The sequence below is a fragment of the Callospermophilus lateralis genome, chromosome 14, assembly GCF_048772815.1.
Source record: "Callospermophilus lateralis isolate mCalLat2 chromosome 14, mCalLat2.hap1, whole genome shotgun sequence".
NCBI classification, from domain to species: domain Eukaryota; kingdom Metazoa; phylum Chordata; class Mammalia; order Rodentia; family Sciuridae; genus Callospermophilus; species Callospermophilus lateralis.
This window is the reverse complement of record NC_135318.1, coordinates 52703819-52731348: the sequence shown is the minus strand read 5'-3', so window position 1 is coordinate 52731348 and position 27530 is coordinate 52703819. Positions and strand designations below refer to the sequence as shown.

The window sequence follows — 27530 nt, the reverse complement described above, 5'->3', positions numbered from 1 at the left end:
ATACTCGGGATTGAACTTTACCACTGAGCTATACCCTAGCCCTTTTTATTTTTTGAGATATGATCTTGCTAAGTTGCTAAGGCTGGCCTTGTACTTGAGATCCTTCTGTCTCAGCCTCCTGATATCTCTGGGATGTTGGGCATGTGCCGACACACCTGATTGAGATTTTAATTGTAAACCCACATAACTTTTTAACCTAGCACTTCACTAGTATCTGGCTGAATAGACAAGAGCCAAATTCTCATATCTACTCCTGCTTTTTAATCTGTTTTAATATGTCATTTTGGCTATATGATAACATATGCTAGAAAAGAGAGTCATATTTAAAGAGCCCTGTCAGATAATTATATATATTCTTCTTTGATACTACATCAAAACTCAACCTATTGCAGTTTCTTAAATGTGGAATCTGGAACCATTGATAGGAATTTTTTATTCTCTTATATTAAAATCCATTGTTTTGCTGGGCATGGTGGCGCATACCTGTAATTCCCATGGCTCAAGTGGCTAAAGCAGGAGGATTGCAAGTTCAAAGCCAGCCTCAGCAACTTAGAGAGACCCTTTCTCAAAATAAAATGTTTAAAAAACTCCTGGGGATGTGAATCAGTGGTTAAGCACCGCAGAGTTCAATTCCTGGTATATCTTTTGCTCTGTGTTTTTCACTCATGTCTGATTTGTTAACATGATGCATTAGTCATCTGGAAAATAATGGTTTACTGAGTTCAGCAGATCTTCCAATTGTTGACACATTTTATCCTACAATATCAAAAAATTACATTTCTTAATATTACCAATGATCTTATTAGAACACTATTTAAGATTTGGAAGCTGTCCAAAATTATGATTTTCACTTAGAAGTTCAAATTTTATTATTGGCAACAAATACCTCGAGTTGTTTTCCTTGAAGTGACAAGCTCACTTTGTTCATTTTCAAGAAAATGTCTGCCAGATTCCCAAGTATAATTAACCACGATAGGTCTGTCATTCTTTGAATAAAAACAGAAGTCCAAGAAATAAGCAGTTAGTTCAACTCTCAACCAAACCAGTCACATAAGTACTTGACTCAGTCATCCATAAGCAGAAGAGAAAAGGCAATTATAAATACTCTTTCCTTTTCCAACTGTGCATATGTGCAAAGCCAGGTTTTCTTCATATTCTTCAACCAAAGCAGCACATTGTAGCAGGTGGAATGCAGAAGCTGATGGAAGAATCCAATTGTGTATTCTTCCCATTTCATCACATAAAATAAAGCATGTGTATGCAAAGGTTAAGATGTAGTGAAATAACTTTTGCTGCTTCATTAAGGACATTCTTGAGCAAAACTGGCATTTCTTACTTAGACCATTTGATGATGAAGAAGGAATCTGATGGCTTTGATACAGTTGGGTGGTGCTACCATGCTATCTTGATTCATGCAACTGCCCAGCAGTGACACCCACCACAAGCAGAAATGTCAACAGTGAAAAAGGCAAAAGTGTCTTATGATGTTAAAAAGAGAGTTTTCCCATCTTGGAAAGGGTCTGCAGATAAGGGAGGCTCCTAAGGACCTGCAGACCGAACTCTGAAAACCTTCAATGTATAAGGATGTAGGTTGCGTTGTTTGTCTATAAAAGTGACCAGTTGCAAATTACCTAAATGTTCATGATTATGGATAATGGCTGGAAAAAATGTAATACATCCACACTGAGGAATACAACACAGCCATTGGAGAGAACCATTATTACCTTCCTGTATCTCTTAAGACCTGTTGTTGTTTTTTTGGTGCTGGTGACTGAACCTAGGGCCTTGAACATGCTAATAAGCACATAAGCTACTACTGAGCAACAGCCCAGTCCCTAAAGTTTTAAGGAAAATAAAAAGCAAGTTGTGGACAGTTTATAGGTGTTGCTCACCATAATGACAATGGGGTGACACTGGAAATGGAGAGGCCTGAGGGTGAGGCAGGAGAAAAGCAAGCAGGAGGTTCCTGTGTTCATCTAAATCACTTTTAACTCTTTACAACATCTATTTCCTATTTCTGTTTTTTTTTTTTAAACTTCAACAAGAATATCTGTTGTAAAGATGAATGCATCTGAACTTTATTCATTTTTGCTGTTTAACTTAGATACATAAAGGTATTAATTTGCTTAAGAGGACATCGTAAGATAGTATCTAATTTCTCTATCACCTAATTTAAGTGGACAAACTTGTTTTACTTAAAATTTTCTAAGAAAATATGCATTGGGAATAATTTTTAAAGTTAGTGTCAATAGAGACTAATTTTTTCACCCTAAAAATATGGAAAAACAGTCTGTGTTTTTACAAAAAGTTTATTTTGAGACTTTCAATTGAGACTATTAAATTCTAAAATAGATAACATTTGTTAGTTAAAGCCTTGGTTATTTGGATTTCCCCAATTTGGAATGGGGCTGGGCTGACATTTAATCATTGCACTATTCTTAGGGGGAAATGGCCATAATAAGCAGTTTAATCATAAATAGAATCGGGTGAGTGGACTGTTGTCCTCTTTCAATACAATGTTGTGAAGTTAACTGCTTTGGGCCGCTAATGTAGTGTGCCAACTTGAATATTATTTTTATTTCTTTACCAACTTGAGGAATGTTTATTAGGCAGCATTTAATTTCTTTTTGCTTTGAGGTATTCTTGAATTTCTACTCATTTGAACACATTGCTTACTTAAATTTACACTAATTCAAACAGGCTTTTACTTTTGCCATTCATTTAGTCTAAATTAACAAGATCACATTGTGTTAATTGCGGAGCTTTGCCAGAACAAGATCGAGGCTATTAAAACTCAGCAAAATCATTATGATGTTTATAGTAAAGGAATAGATATTGTGAATAGTTTGGTTTTATCCTGAATAAAGAATGATGTTTATAGTCACATGACTGCAATACTGCTTGTATTCTATAAAATACAATATTAAAAATACAATACTAGTTTCTTTATAGCACCATTCTAGACACAGGGTGTTACTTTATGATACATCTTGAAATATTTATATTTAGGGGGAACAAGATCAATGCACGTGAGGCTATTAGAATGATGTGAAATGAGATGCCCAAGGGTGAAGGCTACAAGGATGAGTACAGACTACAGCCTCGTGTGATGTGCCCTGAGGAATGAGTGCGGCCCTGTTAAGTTTCTCATTTATTCAGTGTTTTCAGAGCATGTTCTTGTCTCCTTAATAACTTTGGTGTTATTTCCGCCTTAGAGATAAAAAGATGGAGGGACTTGATCTAGAGAGGAAAAGATCAGTCAAGGTTGTAGCTCAGCAAAAGCCAGTTCTGAAACTAGATGGTTAGAAATGTGGAGATTATTCTAGTAATCTAGATGTAACGTTAACAGCCCCAGATCAGGCTGGCAGCAGCTGAAATGGGGTCGATAGGAAAGATACCGGAGACATGAGATGGACTTGGTGATCAATCGTATCGGGGAAGAGAGAAAGCAGAGCAGCAAAAGTGACCACAGAGATTCGGAGCTGGAGAGAGTGAGCCGAGAAGGGATGGCATTGCCAGATGTAGGCACTGAGGAGGAAACCAGTGGCAGAAGTTTCAGAATGACTGAATAAGACCGGGGAGAGAAGGCTGAGAGCCATCAGGACAAAGGCCACAATATGGGGCCCATCAAAGACCTGGGTCTCACTGGTGCTTCACGGTGAGAGCAGGGGGAGATGAATCTGTGAGATGGAGAGGAACGTGGTGAAAGGACAGCCATGACAGGAAATCTCACAAGAGCCAAGGGCCAGGGGCAGCAGTGATGAGGTGGTCAGTAAGCAACAGAGTGTCCTCCCTGGTAGAAAGGCACCCGGTGGAGGCACAGGTGGAGGGTCTGGGTTAGCATAGCAATGGTTCCCTGTTAGGCTTCTGTAGCCAGACACCATCGTGGCTGCTCCACGAGTAACCAGCCTGTGTGCTTCCATCCTTCAGGTGGTGCTGGAATGCTATGTAAGAAAGGACTTGGTCTACACCAAAGCCAATCCAACGTTTCATCATTGGAAGGTGGATAATAGGAAGTTTGGACTTACCTTCCAAAGCCCTGCTGACGCTCGAGCCTTTGACAGGGGAGTGAGGAAAGCAATTGAAGACCTCATAGAAGGTATCAAACTCGTCACTGGGCCCTTAGTGGGTCTGTGGAAATTTTCCAGATTCTTTTTCATTCCAATGGCCTGCCATCGTATATTTATAGTTTCTTTGCAGGAGGGTTTGGGGCCCAGTTGATGCCAAAACTTTCAGAGCTTCCAAGGAGAATAATTAAAGTGACAATGCAGGGGAAAGGAGATAGATTTCAGAGAAGGGAGTGATCCTGATTGGTTTTTGGACTGTGCTCTGAAACTGGAAGCAGGCACTCCAGATGTCCATGTGAATGAATTTTTTTACTTTTTTTTTTTTTTTCTTTTTTTTCCTCCTTGTTCTGACTATTAAAAAGACTTTAGTCTGATCTGTCTTGGCTCAGAAGTAGAGAATGCATTCTGGTGGGCCCAGCTTGCACCAGGTCTGTCCACTATTCCAAAATCAAAGCCTGGAGTGAACAGTGGCCACTGAAAAGGAAAGGGATCTGTCACTCCCCAGGTCCTTGGTTTGGTGTAGGCCGTTCTTTGTAGATGGTATAGGCAGGGTTAGGGTTGTAGCTCATGGGTAGAGCGCTTGCCTAGCATGTGTGAGGCACTGGGCTCAATTCTCAGCATCACATATAAAGAAATAAAATAAAGGTCCATTGACAACTAAAAATATATTTTTTAAAAAGAGAGAATGATGGACTTCGTTTAAAAAAAAGAAAAAGTAAATGGTGTGGGCATTGTTACATCTGATTCTGACCTAGAAGAGCCTTGGGCCATCAACTCTCATGATGACCATGGCTACAGTCCCCAGGTGCAGATGGACAAATTTCTGTGTTTCAGATACAGTTATCTAATCAGACAATTAAAGGTGCTACAGCCAGAGCCCTCTGAAGAAGTATCAAGCAACATGTTAATACCAGATTTAGAACTGGGGGAATTGAATCACAAAAGAATATATATATTGCTTGCTTAAGACATGGAACTGTTCTGAAGTATTGATTGTGAATGAGGGAGAAAAATGCAAGTCTAGGAAATCATTTAACATTTAACAGCTAAGACAATTCTAGCTATAACATGAATCAATTAATGAAAACCATGAGTTGGCCAAAAAGAGATTAAAAACCAGGGTTTACAATGTTAAATGGCAGATATTTTAGATGTTGATATTAAATATAGCTTTACATTGTTTGCAGAGAATCAACCTCTGTATTATTGATAGAAGTTTGCGTTGTATCCATGGACTTTAATCACTGAAGTTACATACAGGATTTGATTCTCACACTGGAATTTTTTTTGTGCGTGCACACACTACCTAGCTGTTCTCTCGTAAACTAGAACTTTAAAAACTAAGTCATTCTGTGATGGCATAAGCTGGGATTTCTGACAGAAGCCTTAATTTTGACCTGCAAAAGCAAAGAAAACTCACCTGCCCATTGCCTGGACATCTTCTAAAAACATGGCTCCCACAGTTGGGATTTAGAGGACAGTATCTGAATTTGGAACTGGAGGTGCCAACATTCAAGCTGTTTAATCAGATCTTCCTCATTGGTGGATGGAAAGACTTACCAAAGCGAAATCCTGTCTCCACAGTAAGATTGTGGCAGGTCTGACTTGCAGGGAGTCCTAGTTCGGTGCTTTCCTCCCTCCACAACTGGGACCTTGAGGTCCCTACAGAGGCTGGACTTACTGAATGCCCCTCAGAGAAGTAGTCAGGTTCTCCTTTCCCCTCCATAGCGCTTCTTTATGTATCTGTTCTTTAGCAGCCAGTGTAGAAGTTTGAGAGATTAACTGAGAACAACAGTTCACAAAGTTAATGTAGGGAGCATCGGGCAAGAAGTAGTTAAAGAATAAGTTAAAAGCATTTAATTCAGCTAGGCGCAGTGATGCATACCTATAATCCCAATGACTTGGGAGTCTGAGGTAGAAGGATTGTAAGTTTGAGACCAGCCTCAACTAGATCCTGTCTCAAAATAGAAAATAAAAAGACTGTGGTTGTAGCTCAGTGGTAAGGCACCCCTGGGTTCAATCCCCAGTATAACAAAAAAAAAAGGCACTAATTCCCCAGTAATTGGTTTCTGTTAGTGATTTATAAACAAAAAGGATGGAGCATACTATAGTGACACAGCCACATCAATATTTATAACAGCCAATTCACAATAGCTAAAATATGGAGCTAACCTAGATGCCCTTCAGCAGATGAATGGACAAAGAAAATGTATACATGCAAAATGGAATATTGCTCAGCCATAAAGAAGAATGAAATTATGGCATCTGCCAGTAAATTATCTGGAGTCTTCAAAGGCAATCCTCAAAAACCAAAGTCTGAATGTTCTCTCTGATATGCGAGTGCTAACACACAATAAGGGGCAACTAGAAGTTCATTGGATTAGACAAAGGGGAATGAAGGGTGCGGGGTGGGGGAAATAGGAAAGACACTAGAATGAGTCACACCTAACTTTCCTATGTTCATTTCTGAATGGATAACAGGTGCAACTCCACATCATGGACAACCCCAAGAATGGGAAGTCATACTGCATGTATACATAATATGTCAAACTCTGCTATCATGTATACCTAAAAAGAACACTAAAAAAAAAATTGAGGGGAAAAGTATGAAATGTGGTTTTATTAAAGTACACTTTTTAAGTTTTAAGTGATTGAATTTAGTTCATACTCTTTGGAGACACATTTTTATTACCTTTTTCTCTTTTAGGCTCGACAACATCATCTTCCACTATCCATAATGAGGCCGAGCTTGGTGACGATGACGTTTTCACAGTAAGTTTCCTTTGCTCTTTTCTGTCCACATTAGGTGATGACTAAGAACAAAAAGGTTCTCTGTCATTGCCAGAGACACCTTACAGTGTGGCATCAACTGTTTTTGTGTGGGTGCCGTCAGGTATCTCTATCTTGTATCAGTTTCCTGAGCAATGGGTTCGCCCCTGTCGCTCCTGTGTGGCTGTACTCTGCTACACAGCACTGCAGTGACAACTCTCCCAGATCAAGAGTCCTTAAGGCTTCTTTGAAATCTAGAGTGATGGGCTGGGATTGTGGCTCCGTGGCAGAGTGCTCGCCTACCATGCATGAGGCACTGGGTTCGGTCCTCAGCACCACATAAATGTGAAATAAAGATATGGTGTCCACCTAAAACTAAAAAATAAATATTAAAAAGAAAAAAGAAATCTAGAGTGACCATCTGCTTTGGTTTGCTAGGACAGTCCTGATCTTAGCACCCAGAGTCTTAGTCCTGTGGAACACCTCAGTCCAGGCCAGCCAAGACAGTTGGGCCCCTGCTTGGAATCTTCTGTTAACACCCTCCCTGGAGAGGAAAAGCCTGAAGTCCTGCTTTTTATTGAATAATTCAGCATCTGATAAGAAAGGCCTGGAGGCTGAGCTGAGGACAGTGTGCTGGGGAGGAAGGGGCTTCCATGTTGTGACACAGCTTGACTTAATGAGATGTAACTGGAGATTTGATTTCTCAGTCTTCATTTAAATTCAGTGCTTCTAGCGGTTAATTAACAAGTAGTTCATTGCCTGCCTACTGTGAGCTTAGGAAAGCAAATTGCTTTAGGGCAGCATTTTCAAACTCAGGGCCTTGACCCACAATAAAAAAAATTGCGTGACCCAGGACACACACTTCAGTGGATACCTAAAAGCAAATCACTCTTCATGATCTGCATTCTGATTTTTTTTTCTTTTATTTATTTATTTATTTTTTTTAATTACGAAACTTATTTTAAACTCAGAAAAATTTGAAGAATCACGTAATGAATACCTGTGTGCCCTCTACCTGGATTTAGCAGTTGTAAATTCTGGCACATTCACTTGATTTGTCCCAATATGTGTAATTACATATGTGTGCATGTGAGCCCACGTGCACATTTTTTTTTGCTATACTTTCCACTCAATTTTGTAAACCTAAAACCGACCCCAAAGAAGACCAATGAAGATACGTTTTTTAAAAACAATAAGGCATTTCCCTGTACAACCACAACACCATTACAATCTCTTAAGAAAGTTAATAGGAATTTCATAATTTTATCTCATGTCTACTTCATTGTTACTTAGTTCTCCCAAGACTATCTTTTGTAAGCTGATTTTTATTCCATATTTTTAAATATTGGGTGCAACCTATTGAACTTGTTTCCCAGGGCACTCAAAGTTTGCAGCTGGAGATATAAAAGACACTGCTTGGGGGCCACAGTGGTGTGTAAGCCAAGGTTCCAACACGACAGGAGGTTAACAGGGTAGTTTGCAGAGGGGAGCTAGACCCCCAGGAGGCCTGGAAGCTACAGGCTGTGGTCAGCAGTCTGGTCTAGAGATGAGAGGTTGGTGTGGGCTCAGAAAAGACCTCACTGGGAGATAAAGTTGGACTGAACCTCCCGTGGCATCTGAGCAGGGTTCTGGAAGGGGCTTCACAGCCTGGGAGCCAGAGGGGCAGAGGCAGAAGCAGGGGTGTGGGCGGTGAGTGGCCTGAGCGTCGTGCATCCCAGCCTGACGTGAACAGAGCGTGCGTGGGGGTTTCAGGAAATGAACCCCGTTGTCCTTCCTTGGAGCGACTGGTGTGATGTGGCTCTGAACAGGCTTCCTCCAGTGCTCCGCGCAGATCCTCTCAACAGTTGGCATGTTGCTTACATCTGTTCTTTTATCACGTTTCGGGAGACAAACAACAGCAGGCGGGTTAAAAGGTGGCTTCCTGTGCTCCAGAGCAGAACTGTCCTTTGCAGCTGCTTCCCAGCTACCTGCCAGAAGTGATTTATGGAATCGGGAGAGGGTGAGAGGGAAAGGAATGATGGAAGCCAGAATCCCTCCTGGTTTTGTCCTTTAATCCACAGGGGATCCACAGAGCACAGAATGCCTGGGGGGGAAAAAAAAAAAAAGTTTAGAAACAGCCCTGCTGCTTCCAGATGTTTGGAAACTCACTGGAGAAGGAGCTCTGTTTAATGAAGTGCCTTGCACATAGGTCCCGATGTCTATGGTCAACTGCCCTCATTCCATTTGTTTACAAACAAGGACCTATTTATAATGGGACCTCCCTTCCCCAGGAAGAGCCCTGTCTTTAGGAACCACACCCTAGGAAGAGGGGGGGGGGGGCTTATATGCCAGGTTCCCATTCGTTCAGAGTTCCCTGTCGCCAGACTTTCTATCCCTAAACAGTAAATAAGTCTGAAGCCTAGAGCCAAGGAAATGAGCGGCTGCTTTATCTGCTGGGTAGTCTACAGTCTTGTTGTGTCCTGAGACTTAATAATTGGAAGACAGATGTTTAGAGCTTGGAACTCATTTATCAAAGAAAGGTATAAATAGTGATAAGACCTGCTCCAACTTATGACGGACCAGAATCATGATCATTTTCCAAGAGAACAGCCCGTGAATGGGAAAACTTCAGAGTTGTAACTCGAGAAACCAGGAATAGAGCTTTTGTGTTTCTGCCCCTGGAGCCAGAGGTTATTTTGTTTCAGGAGATTCCTTGGGACCAGGAGGAAAACAGGATATTGTGGACAATATGTGGATGCACAAGAGTATCAGCATTCCTTGATGTCCTACTGGGGGAGTGCTGTGGTTGGATATGGTGTGAGCGTGTCCCCGAGAGCTCACATATTGGAAGCCCAGTCCCCAGTGTGGCCATGTTAAGAAACAGTGGAACCTGATGGGAGGTGTTTAGGTCATCGTGGGCACTGAGAGTAACTTGGTTTCTGTAGGACCCCTGATAGTTTTCAAGAGAGAGTTGGTATAAAACAGTAAGTCTGGCCCCTCCCTAGCCTCTCCTCCTTCTCCTTTTGCCGTGGGATCTCTGGCATATGCTCCCACTTTTATATATATATATATATTTAGTTGTAGATGCCTTTGTTTTATTTATTTATTTTTATGTGGTGCTGAAGATCAAACCCAGTGAGTGTCTTACATGTGCTAGGAAAGGGCTCTACCACTGAGCTACAACCCCAGCCCACTCCCTCCATTTTTGAAATGCCATCTGCAGTGGTGCCTTGACCAGAGCCAAGCTGACTCTAGTGCTATGCTCTTTATCCTCCAGAATGTAAGCTAAATAAACCTCTTTTCTTTTTAAAGTAGACAGCCTCAGGTATTCCATTTTAGCAACGGCAAACAAACTAACACAGGGAATAAACCCAGAGGAAGGGGCTCTCCACTGTGCTCCTCGATGAAGGGGTTGAATGGACTGGGGCACTCGCGAAGTGCGTGTGCTCAAGCCTGTTCAGCTCTTATGGTCAGTCCCAAGCCAGCTTGTGCCCCTCGCTTCTCAGGATAGAAAAACAAGTTGCATTCCTAAAAGATAATGTCCAGCCCAGGCGCTTTGTGGCCAGTGGCCAGCACTGGTTCCTCTGAGGGCCAGATTATAAGCAGGTCATTTGTCGTTGAGTCTCTATAAGCTGATGAAACTTCACTCTGTAGCTGTTCAGTGAATGGAGAATCTGAACCCCGGATATAGTGTATCCCAATCCTGAGTTTTCAGAATTTATGTATTTGCTTTAGTGTGATCCTCAGGTTTGTTTAGAGTGGATGGTTTTGAGGGCTTCTCTGTGGGTTCATGTGGTGATTTTTAGCTGTTTTCTGTCCGTCTGAGGTTGGGATTGGAGCCCCCTGCCAGCACTGGCACTCACCACCACCCTGGGCTGCTCAGGCTTCTTGTCCCCCCAACGCCTTTCTCCCTCGTGCCCCAGTGGTCCCTTCACAGCCCCTCCACTCGCTGGGCGCCTCAGTTATAATGGTGGGTCCAGTGTAAAGAAGATAAAACAAAAAAAGAAGCTCGTATTCTGTGACAGGGGAGTTTTTGATATTTGCAAAGAATTGCCTTGCCTCCCCCGACCCCCTTCAGAGCTGGGAAACTTGAGGGACAGAGCCCAAAAGCCCCGGAGCCGGTTGCCTCTGTTGTCCTTTGGTAAGTGGACAACTGGCATGTCTTGGGGGGGGGGGCAGTAGACTTGTGCTCCCAACACCTAGCTCTGTAGATGAGCTGAGCCGATTACTCCCCAGCTTAGGCTGAATTCCAGATCCCTGCAGTTGGGGATCATGAGGCAAGAGGGTTTGAGTCTGGCAAAGAAGAAGAATGGTTGAAGATGGTGGTAGAGAGAGAACGTGGAGAGTAGAGAGAGAACGTGGGCTGTAGAGAGAGAACGTGGGCTGTAGAGAACTCTGAACACTCTGAATTTGGTGGCCGTCTTTATTATCCAAATCCCTGTTGCTAAGGTTTGGTCCATTAAAATCTGGCTGTTTATTACTGTAGATTCTTTTGAAATGTTACCAGCATCTTCATAGAGAAGATGATTTTGAAATACTCTGGCGGGGGGGGATGCAGCTGCGGTATATGCATACTTCTAGAGCAGGCTAATCCAGAATCATGGTCAAGTGCTGTTGATGTTTCAGCTGTCCTTGTGCCAAGTGGCCGGACTCTGGCTCTCAAGCTGGGGATTAGGGAAATAGTTGCTTTATAGGAAGATTCTTGAGGGTGTATAGTCAAGGCTTCATCTTCCATAATAAGAAGTCCTTAAATAATATCTAAATCTGAAAGGCAGGAAATAGTAATACAACTATGGCATTTTAAAAATGAAGACAGATGCCAAAAGAAAGAGCCACAAGAATTGGAAGTAAATTTCTCTGGGGAATGAGAAGCTGAGATGACAGAGGTGGGATGGGGGGCTGCTGTTTGATGTATCCAATGCCAGACTGTAGATGAGTTCTTGCTGGTTTGTTTTGGGTTTTTGTTTTTTTAAGAAGGGAAGAAAGAATGAGAGGGCTTTTCTCTGGGGGGGGGGGCAAGAGAGGAGGAAGGATGGAGAGGCTCACCTGAGTTACAGCATCCTCATGCCCCCGATATCAGCATTCAGAGAGATTTGAGAGACTCCACAGGTTGTGTTCTATGGCTCTGGGTGCTTTTTAGTGGCTGTCACTGTCTTCTCTGCTCACTGTTAGGAAGCCGTATAGTCACGCCCGTCTACTCCCCACCTTGTGGTTGCGGAAATCCTCTGGTACTCAGTCATAGTATCATTGAGCCTGGTGGTGCACACCTATACTCACAGTGACTTAGGAGGAGGCCGAGGCAGGAGGATAACAAGGTCCTGGGCAGCCTCAGCAACTTAGCAAGCTGTTTAAAAAGGGCTAGGGATGTAGCTCAGTGATAGAGCACCCCTGGGTTCAATCCCCAGTACTGCCAAGGTTATTTGTAATACCTAAACACAATGTAGGTGCTATGTAAATATTTATACTACATTGTTCAGGGGAATGATGGCAAGAAAAAATGTCTATATACATTCGATACAGATGTCCTTTTTTTCCCTAAATATTTTTGATCTGCAGTTGGTTGGATCCATGGATGTGGAAACCATAGATATAGTGGGTCTGTTACATGGTCACCAGGTACATAATGGCACATTAAAGGTAGAATCACTGGCAGGAGCCAGCTGGAAGTGTTTGGTTTGCTGGGAGGCAAGGAGAGCCACAGACATGTCAAGACCTTAGAATTTAGAAAAGATGAGTTTGTCTGCTCTAGCCTCCTTCCTTCTGACATTCCCTTTGATAACTTTATTTATGAATAAAACCTGATTTTGTTAAATTTTGTTAAATGGATGTGCCCCATTTTATATAGAGTTGTACAAGCAGTGAGGAGTCAGGGGTGACTGACTGGCCTAAGGTCCCACAGCAGGTTCTTGGTGAGGGAACCACCAACACTACCTACCAGCTTTCTTAATTGAATAGTTTCCTGTATGATATTTCAGCTGTTCCCTTTTTTTTTTTTTTTTTGAGAGTTTTTTTTTTATATTCATTTCTTAGTTATCGGCGAACACAACATCTTTGTACGTGGTGCTGAGGATCGAACCCGGGCTGCACGCATGCCAGGCGAGCATGCTACCTCTTGAGCCACGTCCCCATCCCGCAGCTGTTCCATTTTTAAAACAACAATTAAATGCAAGAGTCATACTAGAGAGTTTTCTTGGTTGGATACAAGTTGGAAAGGGGACAGATAAGAGATAAACGTGTTCTGTCGGCCTGTTCCTATGATGGACCCTTTGCAGGGAATGTTTTACTCACAGGATCCCTAAAATGGCTACTCAAAGCTTGACCACAGGAAGTTCTGCCATATGTAAGATTTTTATGTGTTTCCCCTCCCCCCTCTAGGTTTTCACCAGCAAGTCCTTCTCAACCAGAATTTCTTTAGGGGGCTGGGGGGTATAGATAGCAGGGATTGAACTCAGGGGCACTTGACCACTGAACCACACCCCCAGCCCTATTTTGTATTTTATGTAGAGATAGGGTCTCACTGAGTTGCTTAGCACCTCACTTTTTGCTAAGACTGGTTTTGAACTCATAATTCGCCTGCCTCAGCCTCCCGAGCTACTGGGATTACAGGCATCTAGCACCATGGCACATCCACTGCATATAATAAATTTACTTTTCTCCTGTGCACTTAAAATGGTCCCAACTGTGTATCATCCTTTGCAAAAATGAGAAGAGTCCTTTATCTCATTTTGTGTGGGGCTTCATTCTCTCAGAACCCAGCTGGAAGGGCTGTATGTGGGTTATTTTTGGTGTTTTATCATACCTTATTTTTTCCTGTAGGCAATTCTGCTTCACACAGGAAAAATGCCCTGTCTTTGCAGTAGCATCAGCTTTTGGTCATGTTTTTGCCTAGACTGGAAAACTTAGTCCTTCCTCATGCCCTGCGCTTGAACCCCTGACATCCTGTTTATTATAAGCATTTTATAACCTTTGGCCTATTCAGAGCAGTTGTCCCTAATGACACCTCAGACCCCTCATGTCCATCCCAGGTGTTCTCTAAAAACTAAAGAATTGTGTAGTCACCCACCTGTAACCCAGCGCCTCAGGAGGCTGAGGCAGGAGGATCACAAGTTTGAGGCCGGCAACTTCCTGAGACCCTGTCAAAAAAAAGATCCAGAGTGTTGGGAAGTCAATTATTGGGTCCTAAGTGATCTTTTTGTCCTCATATTTGCAAGTGATGCTTATTTTCATTCTTTGGTCAGTGGAGACCCTGAACTGGGTTTTATAATCGTCAAGGTGTCCTTTACAGAAGCAGAAGAGGCAGGAATAGCACCTTTTCCCTTTTTTTCCTACTTCATCCCCAGCAGACGTTAAAGCAAAGGTAAACCTGCCACTCGTGTAATGAATGAAGTTCATTGACTGTTTTTTCTAAAAAGGCGAGTTTTTTTTTTAAAGGTGAAGTGAAGGTGATTCCAGAGTATAGAGTTGGGGGGGCGCAGCCGGAGTTCTCAACTTGGTCCTGCCATTAGTTAACTGTGACCACTGACCCTTTGAACTCAAAGCCTTTTCAGGGGAACATGTTTCTTTTTAGTTTCTCCTTGGTGGCCCAAGGAGAAGAAAAGAGTGGGAGAGGATGTGGAGTGCTGTCTGTCCCTAGCTCGGCACTGCAGTACATGGCTGCATTCAGTCCCTGCATCTGGCCTGTGGGCACCTATCGACACCTCCATCTTCCCAGATAAAGCCAGCTAAGCAGCCTGTGCTCACCCAGAATGCAAACCCCAAACCTGCTGCCTCCTGCCACGGAAGTTTAAGAAAGAGGAAGTTTTTGTTTTGGGGAGAGAGAAAACACTTTTTATGAGAGCATTATAATTCAACTTAGTATTTGGGTTCATTTTGACAAAATCATACATGCAAATCATTTCATTTTAATCCTCATCCTCTTCCTTTTCCTCCTCTCCTCCTCCCTCCCCCGGTCTCCTTTCTCTGCTCTATGACACGTGCTTTCTTGTCCATAAAAACAAAGTTGACATTCCCTTTGGTAACTTTATTTATGAATAAAACCTGATTTTGTTAAATTCATTTCATATGTCTTCCCCCTTCCTTCCTACTCTTGTTCTCTTTCTTCTACTCCATTGGTTTTCCCTGATCTTTGTGATATCTGATCCCCTCCCCAGCCACCAAGAAGGAAGTATTTGTTCAGTAAGTTTCAGAAATTTTTGCATACCAATTTGCCGTGTTTAATGGCAGAAAAGCCGCCTGGATGGAGGGCTTTCCAACTTGTCCATTGCCACAACCCCCCATCTCCTCGGGGAGGTGCCTGGTCCCCTGTGCATGCTTGCAAGCTCCTGACTCATTTTTGAAGATCAGTTGGTCGAAGTGCTTTCTCTCATCTTTACCTTTGAATTCGGGGTTTGGGTCAAGAGTGCAGGGGAAAGGAGAGCAGTAAATAAAAGAGGAAATGCTTTGAAGATATGATTTACTTCTCCAGAGTTGAACTAGTGAAACTCTCTACAGGGGTTTGTTCAGAGAGGCAAAATAGGGGACTAGGGTAGAGCGCCTCCCTAGTGCACGAGGCCCCGGGTTCCATCTCCAGCACTAAAAATGAAAAGAAAACATTTTCAAGGGGCGGTCCTCTGCTCCAGGGCTGACTCAGGGCAGCACTGCATCCCTAGCTGCTGCTGGCTGAGACCCAGCACTGAAGGTCTTGGAAGGTGGATGGGAGCTGCTTTATCTTCTAAATGACAGTAATTATCAAGCTCACATTTCATAAGAAGAAGAGGATTTTTTGATTTGGCATGCAGTACCTACAGTGGCTGAGTGAAGGCAATTAAGTGTCTAAGGATGCACACAAGAGCTTGGAACTGCTCTCAATGTCAGGAAGCCCACAGGCCTTTGCTAGGCCTCCCACTTGTGTGTGTCCGTATTCAGCCCACCTTTTTTTTTAGGGTGTAGATGATAATCCACTCTACTGATTCATAGAGCAGTACTCTGGGTGGCCTGAACCCTGGCCTTCCTGCCCCCAACCTCTTGGCCTTCCGGTGAAGTCACACTGTGAGTTTTGTCAGAGTCCTTTCCTTTCATATCAATATGTCATCCAACCTCATAATTTAGAAATGTAAAACTTGTGGGTTGGGAGTGGGGTGCTGGGGGTGGAACCCAGGGCTTCACACTTGCCATGCTAGGCAAGTTCTTTACCACTGAAACACCCCAGCCCTAAAGCTTTTCTTAAAAATTGTTTTTGACATCATCATTTTTCACGGGGGAAGAATCATCTAGGTCCTAAAGGAAATAATGTCCCAGAGTTTAGGACAAAGTCGTCTCTTTCCCCTAGCAGAGCAGCTGCCCCTCAGATCCAAACTGCCTGCTAGCTGAGACCATAAAAGAGTATGGGTCTGGCCTGTTTCCTGCTCTGCTTGCCTGTTTGAAAGAGGACACCTGGAACCAACGTAGGCCCTCAGGACAGGTGAGCTGGAGCTACCTGTTCCCAAAGACCTGTTGACAAAATAGCTGGTGACCTGCTGTTGGCCAAAGGAGAGAGGACTGGCCATGGGCTGTCACTTCAAGGGGGTGCTGGGAAGGGCTTCTGACTTGTGCAGGCAACCTGTACACTGCAGGCCTGTGGTCAGGGTGTGCAGAGAGCGGCAGTACATGTCCCCCTCTGCCCCCCAGTACTGGGGAGTGAACCCAGGGGCACTCAACCTTTGTTTTTTATTTTTTAATTTCTTTTCTTTCTTTCTTTTTTTTTTATGCGAATCCCTTGCAAAAAGGGACAGATAACTGCTTTGCACCAGCTACTGGGCTGTATTTGATATGAATGTGTGGCTATAAGTTTTAGTTAGCCTCCTTTAAAAATTCACAATCCCATCAGCATGTGCAGTCAGGGCAGAAGTTCTACTTAAATCAGTTCTGTCACTCTTGAACCAGTTAAGCAGCAGGCTTAGTTATCTGACCTATAAGGTCCTCAGAGGGTGAGGGTTACACAGGAAGTTGCTAGAGAGCTCACACAGACCTTGGAGATGGTTGGATATCTTCAGTCAACCCTTGTGTTCCGGGGACACAGAGATGTTTGTCTGCTTGCCTGTCTGGGCCAGGTACTGGGGTTGGAACCCCCAGGCACTCTGAGGCACACTGAGCTCCGTCCCTGTTACAGGCCTGTGCCACTGCACCCAGCATTTGCTCACCTCTCTAGAGGGTGGGGTGTGTCCCCTCCGTCACTGTCCCCAAGGAGGAGAAGGAAATTGCCAGTTGCCTGCCTTCTCCTGGTCTCTGCTTCACAGGAACATCCTGTTTGAAAAAGCTGTAAACCTGCTGCCCCTTGTTAGTTCCAGGTGTTGCTGAGAAAGCCGCCGTAGGCACAGCTCTGTCTGCCAGCTGCAGCTCTGTCCCTGCCCCCAATTGGAATAAACAGAGTAGGGAAACCCAGGGGTTTTGAAGGGATGCACATAGTCCCGAAAACACTGGTGTCATTTTGAAATGCACAGTCCTGTTCATGATGAATGCCCCCAGAAGCTCTCGGTCAGCAGCCAGGATCCATCCTAGGTGGATAGTTTAGGCCAACCATCTCTTCAGCTGATCTGGTCCCTCATTCTTTCCTCCCTTCTAAAATTGCCTGAATGAGGAAGGTTTGCTCCTGGCCCAGGTGCCTCAAATAGATGCATGTGCTCCTTTAAGAATTTCTGGGTTAAACTTGGAAGAGTAGCCAACCCTCCAAGAGCGAAAGATCACATTGTTCAAAGTAGACTCAGCCCAAGGGAGCTGTTCTCAGGGTCAGCAGGAGGATAGAGCTGGCAGCTTCTGTCTCCATTCAGACAATTCCCGACCTCACCAGGAGAAACAGCCAATCCACAAGTTCAGGCAGCCTCAACCCGCTGTCTTGCACTTTAGATTTTTATTTATTGTCACAATATCTTAACATGAAAGTCACTTTTTTAAAATCAGGTGTGGTCACACACACCTATAATCCCAACAACCCAGGAGGCTGAGGCAGGATAATAAAAAGGACTGGTGATGTACTTAGTGGCATAGCACCTCTGGGTTCAATCCCCAGAACCAAATAGACAAATAAAGCTATTTTTTAGTTTGGGTTTTGATACTGGAATTGAACCCAGGGATATTTTACCACTAAGCTCTATCTCCAGCCCTTTTTATTTTTAATCTTGAGACAGGGTCTCACTAAGTTGTTGAAGGTTTCACAGAGTTGCTGAGGCTGTTCTCAACTTGTGGTCTTCCTGCCTCAGCCTCCACTGTAATTCACTGGGGTTACAGGGGTGTGCGGCCATCCCCAGCAGGAACTGGTTTCCTCCATGTCATCTTGGAAGCCCTGCCAAAGATACACTAAGGCAAGAAAGAGATGGTACAGGCCCGGGGATGTGGCTCAAGCGGTAGCGCGCTCGCCTGGCATGCGTGCGGCCCGGGTTCGATCCTCAGCACCACATACAAAAACAAAGATGTTGTGTCCGCCGATAACTAAAAAAAAAAATATTAAAAAATTCTCTCTCTCTTTAAAAAAAGAAAGAAAGAAAGAAAGAAAGAGATGGTACAAATATCAGAAAATAGACCAAACCATCTTTTGAGGTAAAATAATGTACTTGGAAAAATCCAGAGACAAACTTGACAAAACTTCTGAGGTTTATAAGGGAGCTACCTAAGCAGAGGACCAGGTGCAGGATCAGCATACTGAATCTGTAACCCTCCTGAACATCAGCACTCACAATTGAGAAAATGATCGTTTTATTTGTCATTGTATTTTTGCAGTAACCTTGAGGAAGATTCTAGCCCTGTGTGATAGATGTGAAAACTGGAGTTAAAGGTTAACTTGGGGCTGGGGCTGGGGCTGGGGCTCAGCGGTAGAGCGCTCGCCTAGCATGTGCAAGGCCATGGGTTCGATCCTCAGAACCACATAAAAATAAATAAATAAAATAAAGGTATTGTGTCCATCTACAACTAAAAAAAAAAAAAAAAAAAATGAACTTGACAAAGATCACACACCTTATAATTAACAGAATGGCTGAAATCTGGTGTTCCTGAGCCAGGACCCTGTTATTTTTGGCATTGTGCTCCATTGTTTCTGTTCAGCACCTATCATTAGACTGCACATTTCTTAATTGGGCACTTTTTAAATAAATGGCCATTGACACTGTGTCAGTGTGCAACCCAGAGGCTGCATTTCTTTGAAGGTTAATACATGTGTAGGTGGCCAGGGCTGTGCTGGCTAAATCATGAGGACAAGACCTCCCAGGAGTCCACTGTGCCCAGAATGCAGTACCCACCTCGCTATCCACAGTGGAGACATTGGCATTAACAGCAGGCTCTGACCTTGTTCCCTCTAGAAGCCACTCTCCTAGGAGCCTGAGGTCCCGATTCCAGAGTCCTGGCAGAGGGCCTCTGCTTTTGTTCAAAGCCCTAACAGTTCAGAGAAACCCACCCAAGAGAGCAAGTCCAGTTGAAAACATGGCCACAGACCATGTGATTGCTAGAGCTTGCAGTGAAGGTGACCTGTCTGATTGCTGGGTTGGTGGGTGTCATTTATGTACACACACAGTGTGTAGAATCTTGCTCACACGCATACCTGGGTGCTGCTCTTCTGTGGCTGCCATGGTCACAGGATAGCCAGTTTTGAGGTGCATGCGCTAGACGTCTCCCTCACCTTTCTTGGAGATGTCCTTCCATATATTTTATGTGCAGGTCACCTCACAACTATGTGGATTTGTCTGACAGCATAGATCTGAAATAAGCCTTGGTCAGCAATGGAGCCGCTCTGTCGTGCCCTCTTTCCTGGGGCTCACACAGACCTGGTGCAGGTGGACACGGATGGTGTAGGCCACGCTGGGATATACCCTCAGCTGTGCTTGCAGGAGGCAGCGGGGTGCAGACACGCCTGTCGAGGGCGTCTGGCCTTCTTGCCACTCTGTACAAATCCATCAGCAGATTAAGAGCTACTGAAGGTCCTTTCCCAGTCTCGCTCACATTGACAGATGTCTGGGGAGTCCTGCATGTGACTGTGCCGTGGGAGGAGGCCATTAGAGCCAGGGAGGAGGTAGGATGGGTGCGTTGTAAGGTGGTGTTTCCGACTGGGCTGGTGGATGCTGGGAAAACCGGGTGTGCCTGTTTCTGTGAAGAACTTCCTACACACTGTTAACCCAAGCATAGGTCACAGAAAAGAGGGTGGGTTAGGGTGAGCAGATGACTGGGATGCATTAACTGAATTTCTGAGAATTAAATGCTGGGAGCATGTTACAAGGGTGACATCGAACCTAATAGATGACTACAATGTAGATATTAGATGAGAATTTACCTCTTGAGATTTGAATCACACTGAAGGGCCCTTATCTACTCATTCCAAAGGTATTTATTGAGAAACTGTTGAATTCTGAGACGTCATCCCCTTATCTCCTGGATTTGTATAAAACAGCGTACCCCTTCTCATTTGGAGAAGCTGTATTTGTATTCATCTGAACAAAGTACCTCCCAGGGTAGGAACTGGAAGTGGGCTCACCTGAGGGACAGCAAGGAGATACATTAGGCTTAAAGGACCTTAGTTCTTTATTTCAGAGATGGAGACAGCAGCTCTTCTGATCTGTCCATCAAGTCTGTCTGTATTGCCCAGAGAGGACTGTGAATATGTTGGAATCAGCATGTGGATCAGGAGACTGGTAGCAGACATCAGCCCTGAATCACATGAGCCAAATAGAAGTCGAGAAAAATCTAGAAAAGATGGGTTCCCCAACGTGATGATGTACATATCTACCAAGTTTCTTAAATTAACAGTGGTTGTGTCCCATAATGAAAACATGGGTTTCTTTTCTTTTCAACCATAAACTGTCACCTCTGCTGGGCCATCTTCCTTCCCACTGAGCCCACCAGTGGGAGCCTGGGGTATCCATTCCTCCCCCACAGCCTGTTGCTGCTCCCACATCTGAGAAAACATCCCAACTTTCCAGGCCTGGTGGGTTTCTCCGTTTGTTGAGCCAGCCCTTTCTGGGGTCTCCTGCTGAGGCCAGGATAAACTCAAGATTGTGGGAAGTCCAGCACAGTGCCACAGAGCAGGGGTAGACAGTATTCAACAATGCATGGTAGGGCTTGGTGTGTTTGTTGACTGTGTTTTGTTTTTACAGTATTGGCGTTTGAATCCATGGGTACTCTACCACCAAGCTACACCTTCACCCTTTTTTATTTTTTAGTTTAAGACAGGGCCTAAACCGCCCAGGCTGGCCTCGATCTTGTAGTCTTCCTTCCTCAGCCTCCTGAGCAGCTGGGATTATAGGAAGGTACCACTGTACCTTGCTAATGGTTGTTTTTTAACTAACTCTTGGTTACTTCCCCTCTAAACAGACAGCTACAGACAGTTCTTCTAATTCTTCTCAGAAGAGGGAACAGCCTACTCGGACAATCTCCTCTCCCACATCCTGTGAGCACCGGAGGATTTATACTCTCGACCCATACCCCACAGACCATTACCACCTCGACCAGGTGAGTGCTGGTCTCATCCCCTAAGATCACCAGGACATGTCCCCTTTCTACTCCTGCTCATCTAAATGCCCCAAGCCTAGGCCTCCTGTGTTTAACTTTGTAACACACCCCCCCCCCCCAGTACTGAAGGTGGTTTTGATGGTAAGAACTCAGATTTTGTGTGCCAAACATCTTGCCCCACACCCTTTGTGTGCTTTGTTTGGTTTAATCCTCTGAAGCCTAGTTCATAGATGAGGCAGGGTTAGGGACCTGGGGTACCTGGTGGAAGGCCATTCAGCCCACATCTGTCTCCACCCAGGGGGCCACAAGGCCTCTGTGCTCCTCTATCTGGAGGGTCTCCGGCTTGCTGTGAAATTATGAAGCTAAAGAATGGCACACGCCTATAAGCCCAGCAACTTGAGAGGCTGAGGCAGGAGGATAGCAAGTTCAAGGCGAGCCTTATTGCCTTAGTAAGACCCTGTCTCAAAAAATGAAAAGGACTGGCGGGGGGGTGGCCCAGTGGTAGAATGCCTTTGAATTCATAATCCCCCGTACCGAAAAAAAGAATGCTGCTCATTTGGCTTGAGCTCCCTGGCATGGCGGGCTGCAGGCCCAGTCTTGCTCAAGGGAGATGGAGCTGGAGTCTGGAATTTAATAATTCAACAAATATTTACAGAGCGGCTGCTTTGTGGAGGAGGTTCCCAAGTAGTAGGGCGTGGACTGGTGCCCATGTAAGGTAACAGGGCCACCACACTGTTTAGAAATGAGAAGAAAGGAGCACAGGGCAAGTGAGTTTTTTAACATAAAGTTAGATTTGTTTGAATCTTTTTTTTTTTTTTTTTCATAGTTGTAGATGGACAGAATGCCTTTATTTTATTTGTTGGTCTTTTTTTTTTAATATGGTGCTGAGGATAGAACCCAGAGCCTCATGCATGCAAGCGCTTTGCCACTGAGCTACAGCCCCAGCCGTTGTTTGAATCTTTTTAGAAAGATTTTATTGTGTGCTTTCTAATATTTTGACTTTAAAATGTGCTTTTTTAAAAAATCACTTTATGGTAGCAGTAGATGGAAATGGACTTTTTACATGATTTGTTCAAAAATCCTTCCAGTTTGTGATTTTCCAGATTCTTACAAATTGATGTAGAGACTGACGGGTAGTAGGGCAAAACTGGTTAGCCATGGCCCCTGCCCTCAAAGCACTCAGGATCTAGTGGAAAGTGATAGGTAAATCTGTTACCATCTGATGAGTTCTAGAGCAGTATTATAATGACAATGATGGCAACAGGTATCAGGCATCCTGTTTGTCAGGCACTGAGCTGATCCTCTACCTAGGTTATTCCTATTCATTTTCCCAACAGGCCCATGTGTGTTACGTGTCTATACATATATAAAATATATATACACATATATGTACATATATATAATATATGTATACACACATAACACACATTATATTTCCTGTATATATACCTACATACATATACACTATATATGTATATAAACTACACACACACACACACACACTTTATTTCCTAGTATCCCCTATTGCTCTCTTGTGAACATGAGCCAGGTGCAAAATGCATCTTATATGGTGACCCAATTTGTTCTGGGTTTAGAGACAGGGTCTCACTGAGTTAGTTGCTTAGTGCCTCACCCAGTTTGCACATTTTGTACATACATAAGGAAGTTACCCTTAAAACATGCAGTGTATGCCAACATCCTTCTTTTTTTTTTTTTTTTTTTTTTTTTTAAGAACCAGTCTTATGAAAGATCATGCTGTACAAAACCAGGCAAAACTAAAGTAAACTGTCAGACATCATCCCCATGTGCCGCTGCCTGAGGAGGTTAGGTGGAGGAGACAGGTCCTGTTCCACCTGTTGCCGTGGGAGTATTGGGCTTCTGAATATTCAGACTGTTTTGTTGTGATTGCACCCTTTCCTGTATGATCATACTTCAAAAAGAAAAGAAAATGCTGGTCCCACCTGTTTAATCAATTTTCCCAGTAATGGATTAAGAATCATAATTTGAAATACTTCTTTGATCAACAAGATGTTAAGTAATTACAGAAAGGTGCTCACCTCAGCAGCATATATACTAAAGTTAGAAGGACACAGAAGAGTAGCATGGCCCCTGCACAAGGGTGACAAGCAAATTCATGAAGCGTCCATATTTAAAAAATAATAATTACAGAAGGGGTCGATTTCTTTAAGAAAGGCCTTGGACCACCAATGAAACTCCATACCATGTACAACCACAAGAATGGGATCCTGATTAGAATAAGTTATACTCCATGTATGTACGTGTGTCAGAATACAATCTACTGTCATGTGTATCTAAAAAGAACAAATTTAACCATTTGAAAAGAGAGGCCTTGGTTGGGGTGAAAGGTGCATTTTAGAGGATTGGGGAGGGAGTTCATTCATTCATTCATTCGTTCATTCAGTCATTCATTTTCTTTATCTGGTGCTGAGGATCGAATCCAGGACTTTGTGTGTGCTAGGCGAGAGCTCTACCGCTGATCCACAACCTCAGCCCCAGGGGAGGGAGTTTTTATGGATTGGGGTGGCGGGGTGAGGGGGTTGGTTTTCCTTTTCTTGCTTGTTTTTGGCCACTGATGTCTGTTTTCCCTGGGCAGCGGATGCCAAGGCCCTACCCGCAGGTGAGCTTCCCAGACGACGACGAGGAGATTGTGCGCATCAACCCGCGGGAGAAGATCTGGATGACCGGGTACGAGGACTACCGGCATGCGCCGGTCAGGGGCAAATACCTGGACACCTTGGAGGACGCGGACTCCTACGTGCGCTTCGCCGCCAAGGGCGAGGTCCCCAAGCACGACTACAACTACCCCTACGTGGACTCGTCAGACTTTGGCCTCGGGGAGGACCCCAAAGGCCGCGGGGGCAGCGTGATCAAGACGCAGCCCTTGCGGGGCAAGTCCCGGCGGCGAAAGGAGGACGGCGAGCGCTCCCGGTGCGTGTACTGCAGGGACATGTTCAACCACGAGGAGAACCGGAGGGGCCACTGTCAGGACGCGCCCGACTCCGTGAGAACTTGCATCCGCCGGGTGAGCTGTATGTGGTGTGCGGACAGCATGCTCTATCACTGTATGTCGGACCCCGAGGGAGACTATACAGACCCCTGCTCGTGCGATACTAGCGACGAGAAGTTTTGCCTCCGGTGGATGGCTCTTATTGCCTTGTCTTTCTTGGCCCCCTGTATGTGCTGTTACCTGCCCCTTCGGGCCTGCTACCACTGCGGAGTGATGTGCAGGTGCTGCGGCGGGAAGCACAAAGCAGCCGCGTGACTCCGGTCCCCTCCCCTCCCCCTCCCCCCTCCACAGCCACACGGGAACTTCTGTATCTTCCACACTCATCTTCTCCCCTGCTCCCTTCCACTCCAAGGGGCGAGGAGAGCAAGAGGCCTCCCGGCCCCCTGGTCCCTTGAGGCACCATTCCAGCCTGGGGCACCTGCGTGGTGGACTCTCCACTCCCCAGCACCCACTGCGACAGCCACACACCCATTCACACGCTCGCCCAGTGTTCGAAGGGAAAGAAACCTTCTGCATAGACTCTCGTGTTATTACCAACCTGTAATCAAGCTAACGTCTTATCCATGTTGATTCCTGTCTCTCCTCCCGGCCTCTTCCAGTTTGAATGAGTCTGCGGTGGAAACGGCTGGTTTGGGGTGGGTTTTGAAGTTCTTTTTACCAAGGGCACCGAAGCCTGTCTCTCAGTCTGGCTAGCCTGGTTGCTAGCAAGCGTCAGGTTCCTGTGGAAACATGCTGTCAGTGCTGAAACCCGACCAGAAGTGTTCTCACCTGCAGTCAGCTGTCACGTATAGGAGGTGAGCTAGTTAACAATCTTGTACCACAAAACAATATCGCTTTAACTTTTCTAAAGCCAAATTTCCCATGTAAGCTGCAGTTTCTCTCCTTAGCCCATCGTCATTTCTGCCCTCCCCCCACCAAATCTGTTGAATTTATTCACTGATGCAAAACATTCACCTATAAAATGACTGAGAATTGAGCCTTAATTTCAGATCAACTTGTGAGAATCAGGAAAAATTCCTTAAACTGCATCACAGCCTCTTGGACCAGGGCTAGAAAGGGGATTTCAGGTCCCTATGAACCTCCCCAGTTCACCCCTTAAGATAGAACTTTTTAAAATTGTGTTGCCACCACTTCTGAAAACTTAGCAATATTAGAATAAGATGTTAGTGAAGTAAGAGATTTTGCTCATTATTTTGCAAACCTAATAGTCTATTCAAAACAAACCAGTGTTCTTCCAGGAACACTAAGGTTGTGAATAAAACCATAGGAGCTCCCCCCAGCCCCAGCAACTTTTTTCTATCAAAGGGGGGCGATTTTAAATGTCATAATCGAAGAGTGGTGGGTTGCATTTTTATTTGTGGGTTTATGTTTTTGTTTTCATTTTGGACTCAATTTCACATCACCAAATTCTTCATTTATACTTGGGAAAAAACAAGGCCATATGTAAAAACCCTTCTGATGCCTAAGTGTCTTCTCCTGCAACCCCACACCCAGACTTGCCACTTTGGGTGCATAGATGGTTAGGTCAGCCGACTTGAGTCTGCCTGTCACCTTGCCGTGCAGGAGGCTTCTAATTAGCTGAAAAAGAGTATTTTTCTAATATATTGCAAAGAATAGCCAAATCTTCTTATTGAAGAAAGAAGGAAAGTGAACAGTGGTTACCTGTACCTAGCATAGTACAATCAGAACCTCGCGGAGAACACAGGGACCAGGCTTGCCGATGCTGGCTGTTCTTCCCGCCACGATCTTCCCATGGTAATTGCCAGCAGAGGGCACAGCCTGGTCCCACTCTCCTCCCTCTCCCCCTCCCTTCTTTATTGCACACAGGACAACATTCTTCAAGGAAAGGGACTTTCTTCCAGTCTGCCATTCATACTGGGAAAGTGCTAGCCATGCTTACCTTCATGGGAGTGCTATCAGCTCGCCTGAGAGCCCGCCATGCTTCTTTTAGACAGATCATCAGTGTAAATACCCAGTGTGCTTATGAGTTAGTTGGTAGACGTTTTCATTTGTTGGAATGACTAGTTGGGGCTTTCCAGTGTGGAAAAGGAGCAGAGAGCTGTCCGTCTGTATCAATGGAAGGAAAGAGAACCCCTTCCCTGCCAGGAGAGCATCTAGCCAGCCTCCAATGCTGTGGAGAGACCATCTGCCCCAGCCTGAGGTGTCGCCTCGAGGCCTTTCTCTAAGGTCGCCTCTCTGCAAAAGCACAACACTAATCTACTTTCGTCAGACCTCAGTTCAAGTGCCCCTATTTATTTCAGTGAAAACACACACACACATCCCAGATGCTTTGTTTGTCACCTCTATTTAGTTCATTACTTGTTCTCTCTTCCCTTACCTCTTGCTGGTTTTCCCCACTTTTTCAAGAGTTATGCTAGTGAATCTTGCACGCATATCCTTTTTGGTTTGCAAAGGCAGCGGTTAAGGGCACAAAGACAGCCATGGGGACATTTATGTAAATACGTCTCTCCAATTGCCACACTGCAGCCGAACAGTGTGCAGTATTTTCCCAGTCAGCTTTGCCATACTGACGTCAATCATTTGAGAGAAATTATTCAGATTTTTATTTTTGTATCTGTGGTAACAAAAACATTAACCAAAAGATTTTCTGTTCAGAAGCTTCCCCGGCCCTCCCCCAAGCTATTTGCTCACATTAACAAATTAAAGTGCCTGAAGCATAATTCATTCTTTACCTGTATACTAAAAATCCTGTTGTATTGATTTTTTTATAATAAGCCTTTTTACCTCTGTGTAAAAAATATATATACAAGTGTATGATGTACATTTTAGTTCTTAACTTTTTTTTATGGTTTCTAATATGTATGACCAATGTAGCCATTGCTTTAAAATGTACCATGTAAATATAAACACATTCTACCAGATGGCTGGCTTTGGGGTGTTTGTCTGCCTGGAAATGGGGTGGCTGTTGAGCCTCAGCAGACCTGGGAGTTCTCCCACACAGGATGGGATGGAGTTTCCTTTGCAGAAAGACATGTGGACACCGAGCTGTTTTTGTGAGGCCCTTCCAGCCTAAGGTTATGTCATATTCCCAAGGGGAGACTGCAGCTCCGTGGGCTCCAATGCCTCAAGTGAAAGGAATGCTTCGTGTCACCGCCCGGGAAGCACCCCCTCTTCCTAGGCCTGCTTCCCCACAAGAGCTCCTCAGAGGGAACAGCTGTACTTCCTCCGAGTTGTTTTCCACCAGTTCCTGCTAAACCTCAGGAGTACGAGTGTGTGTGTGT

General features: G+C 44.5%; 1 protein-coding gene and 1 non-coding gene across 3 annotated transcripts in view; both read left to right on the top strand.

Annotated features, from left to right (window-relative positions):
• The window catches only part of Spred2 (sprouty related EVH1 domain containing 2), a 118039-nt gene extending 90869 nt beyond the window's left edge, over window positions 1-27170 (top strand). For both annotated transcript variants that reach the window (XM_076833436.2, XM_076833435.2), the window contains 4 exons: window positions 3931-4099; window positions 6775-6839; window positions 21123-21260; window positions 23875-27170. In XM_076833436.2, the coding sequence (XP_076689551.1) occupies window positions 3931-4099; window positions 6775-6839; window positions 21123-21260; window positions 23875-24543 (1041 nt within the window). In that variant the 3' untranslated portion in view covers window positions 24544-27170. The remainder of the gene's footprint in view (window positions 1-3930; window positions 4100-6774; window positions 6840-21122; window positions 21261-23874) is intronic.
• On the top strand, window positions 23310-23414 carry LOC143380812 (U6 spliceosomal RNA). The gene has a single exon (XR_013088691.2). It is a non-coding gene; the product is annotated as a U6 spliceosomal RNA (small nuclear RNA).
• Window positions 27171-27530: the final 360 nt, after the last annotated feature.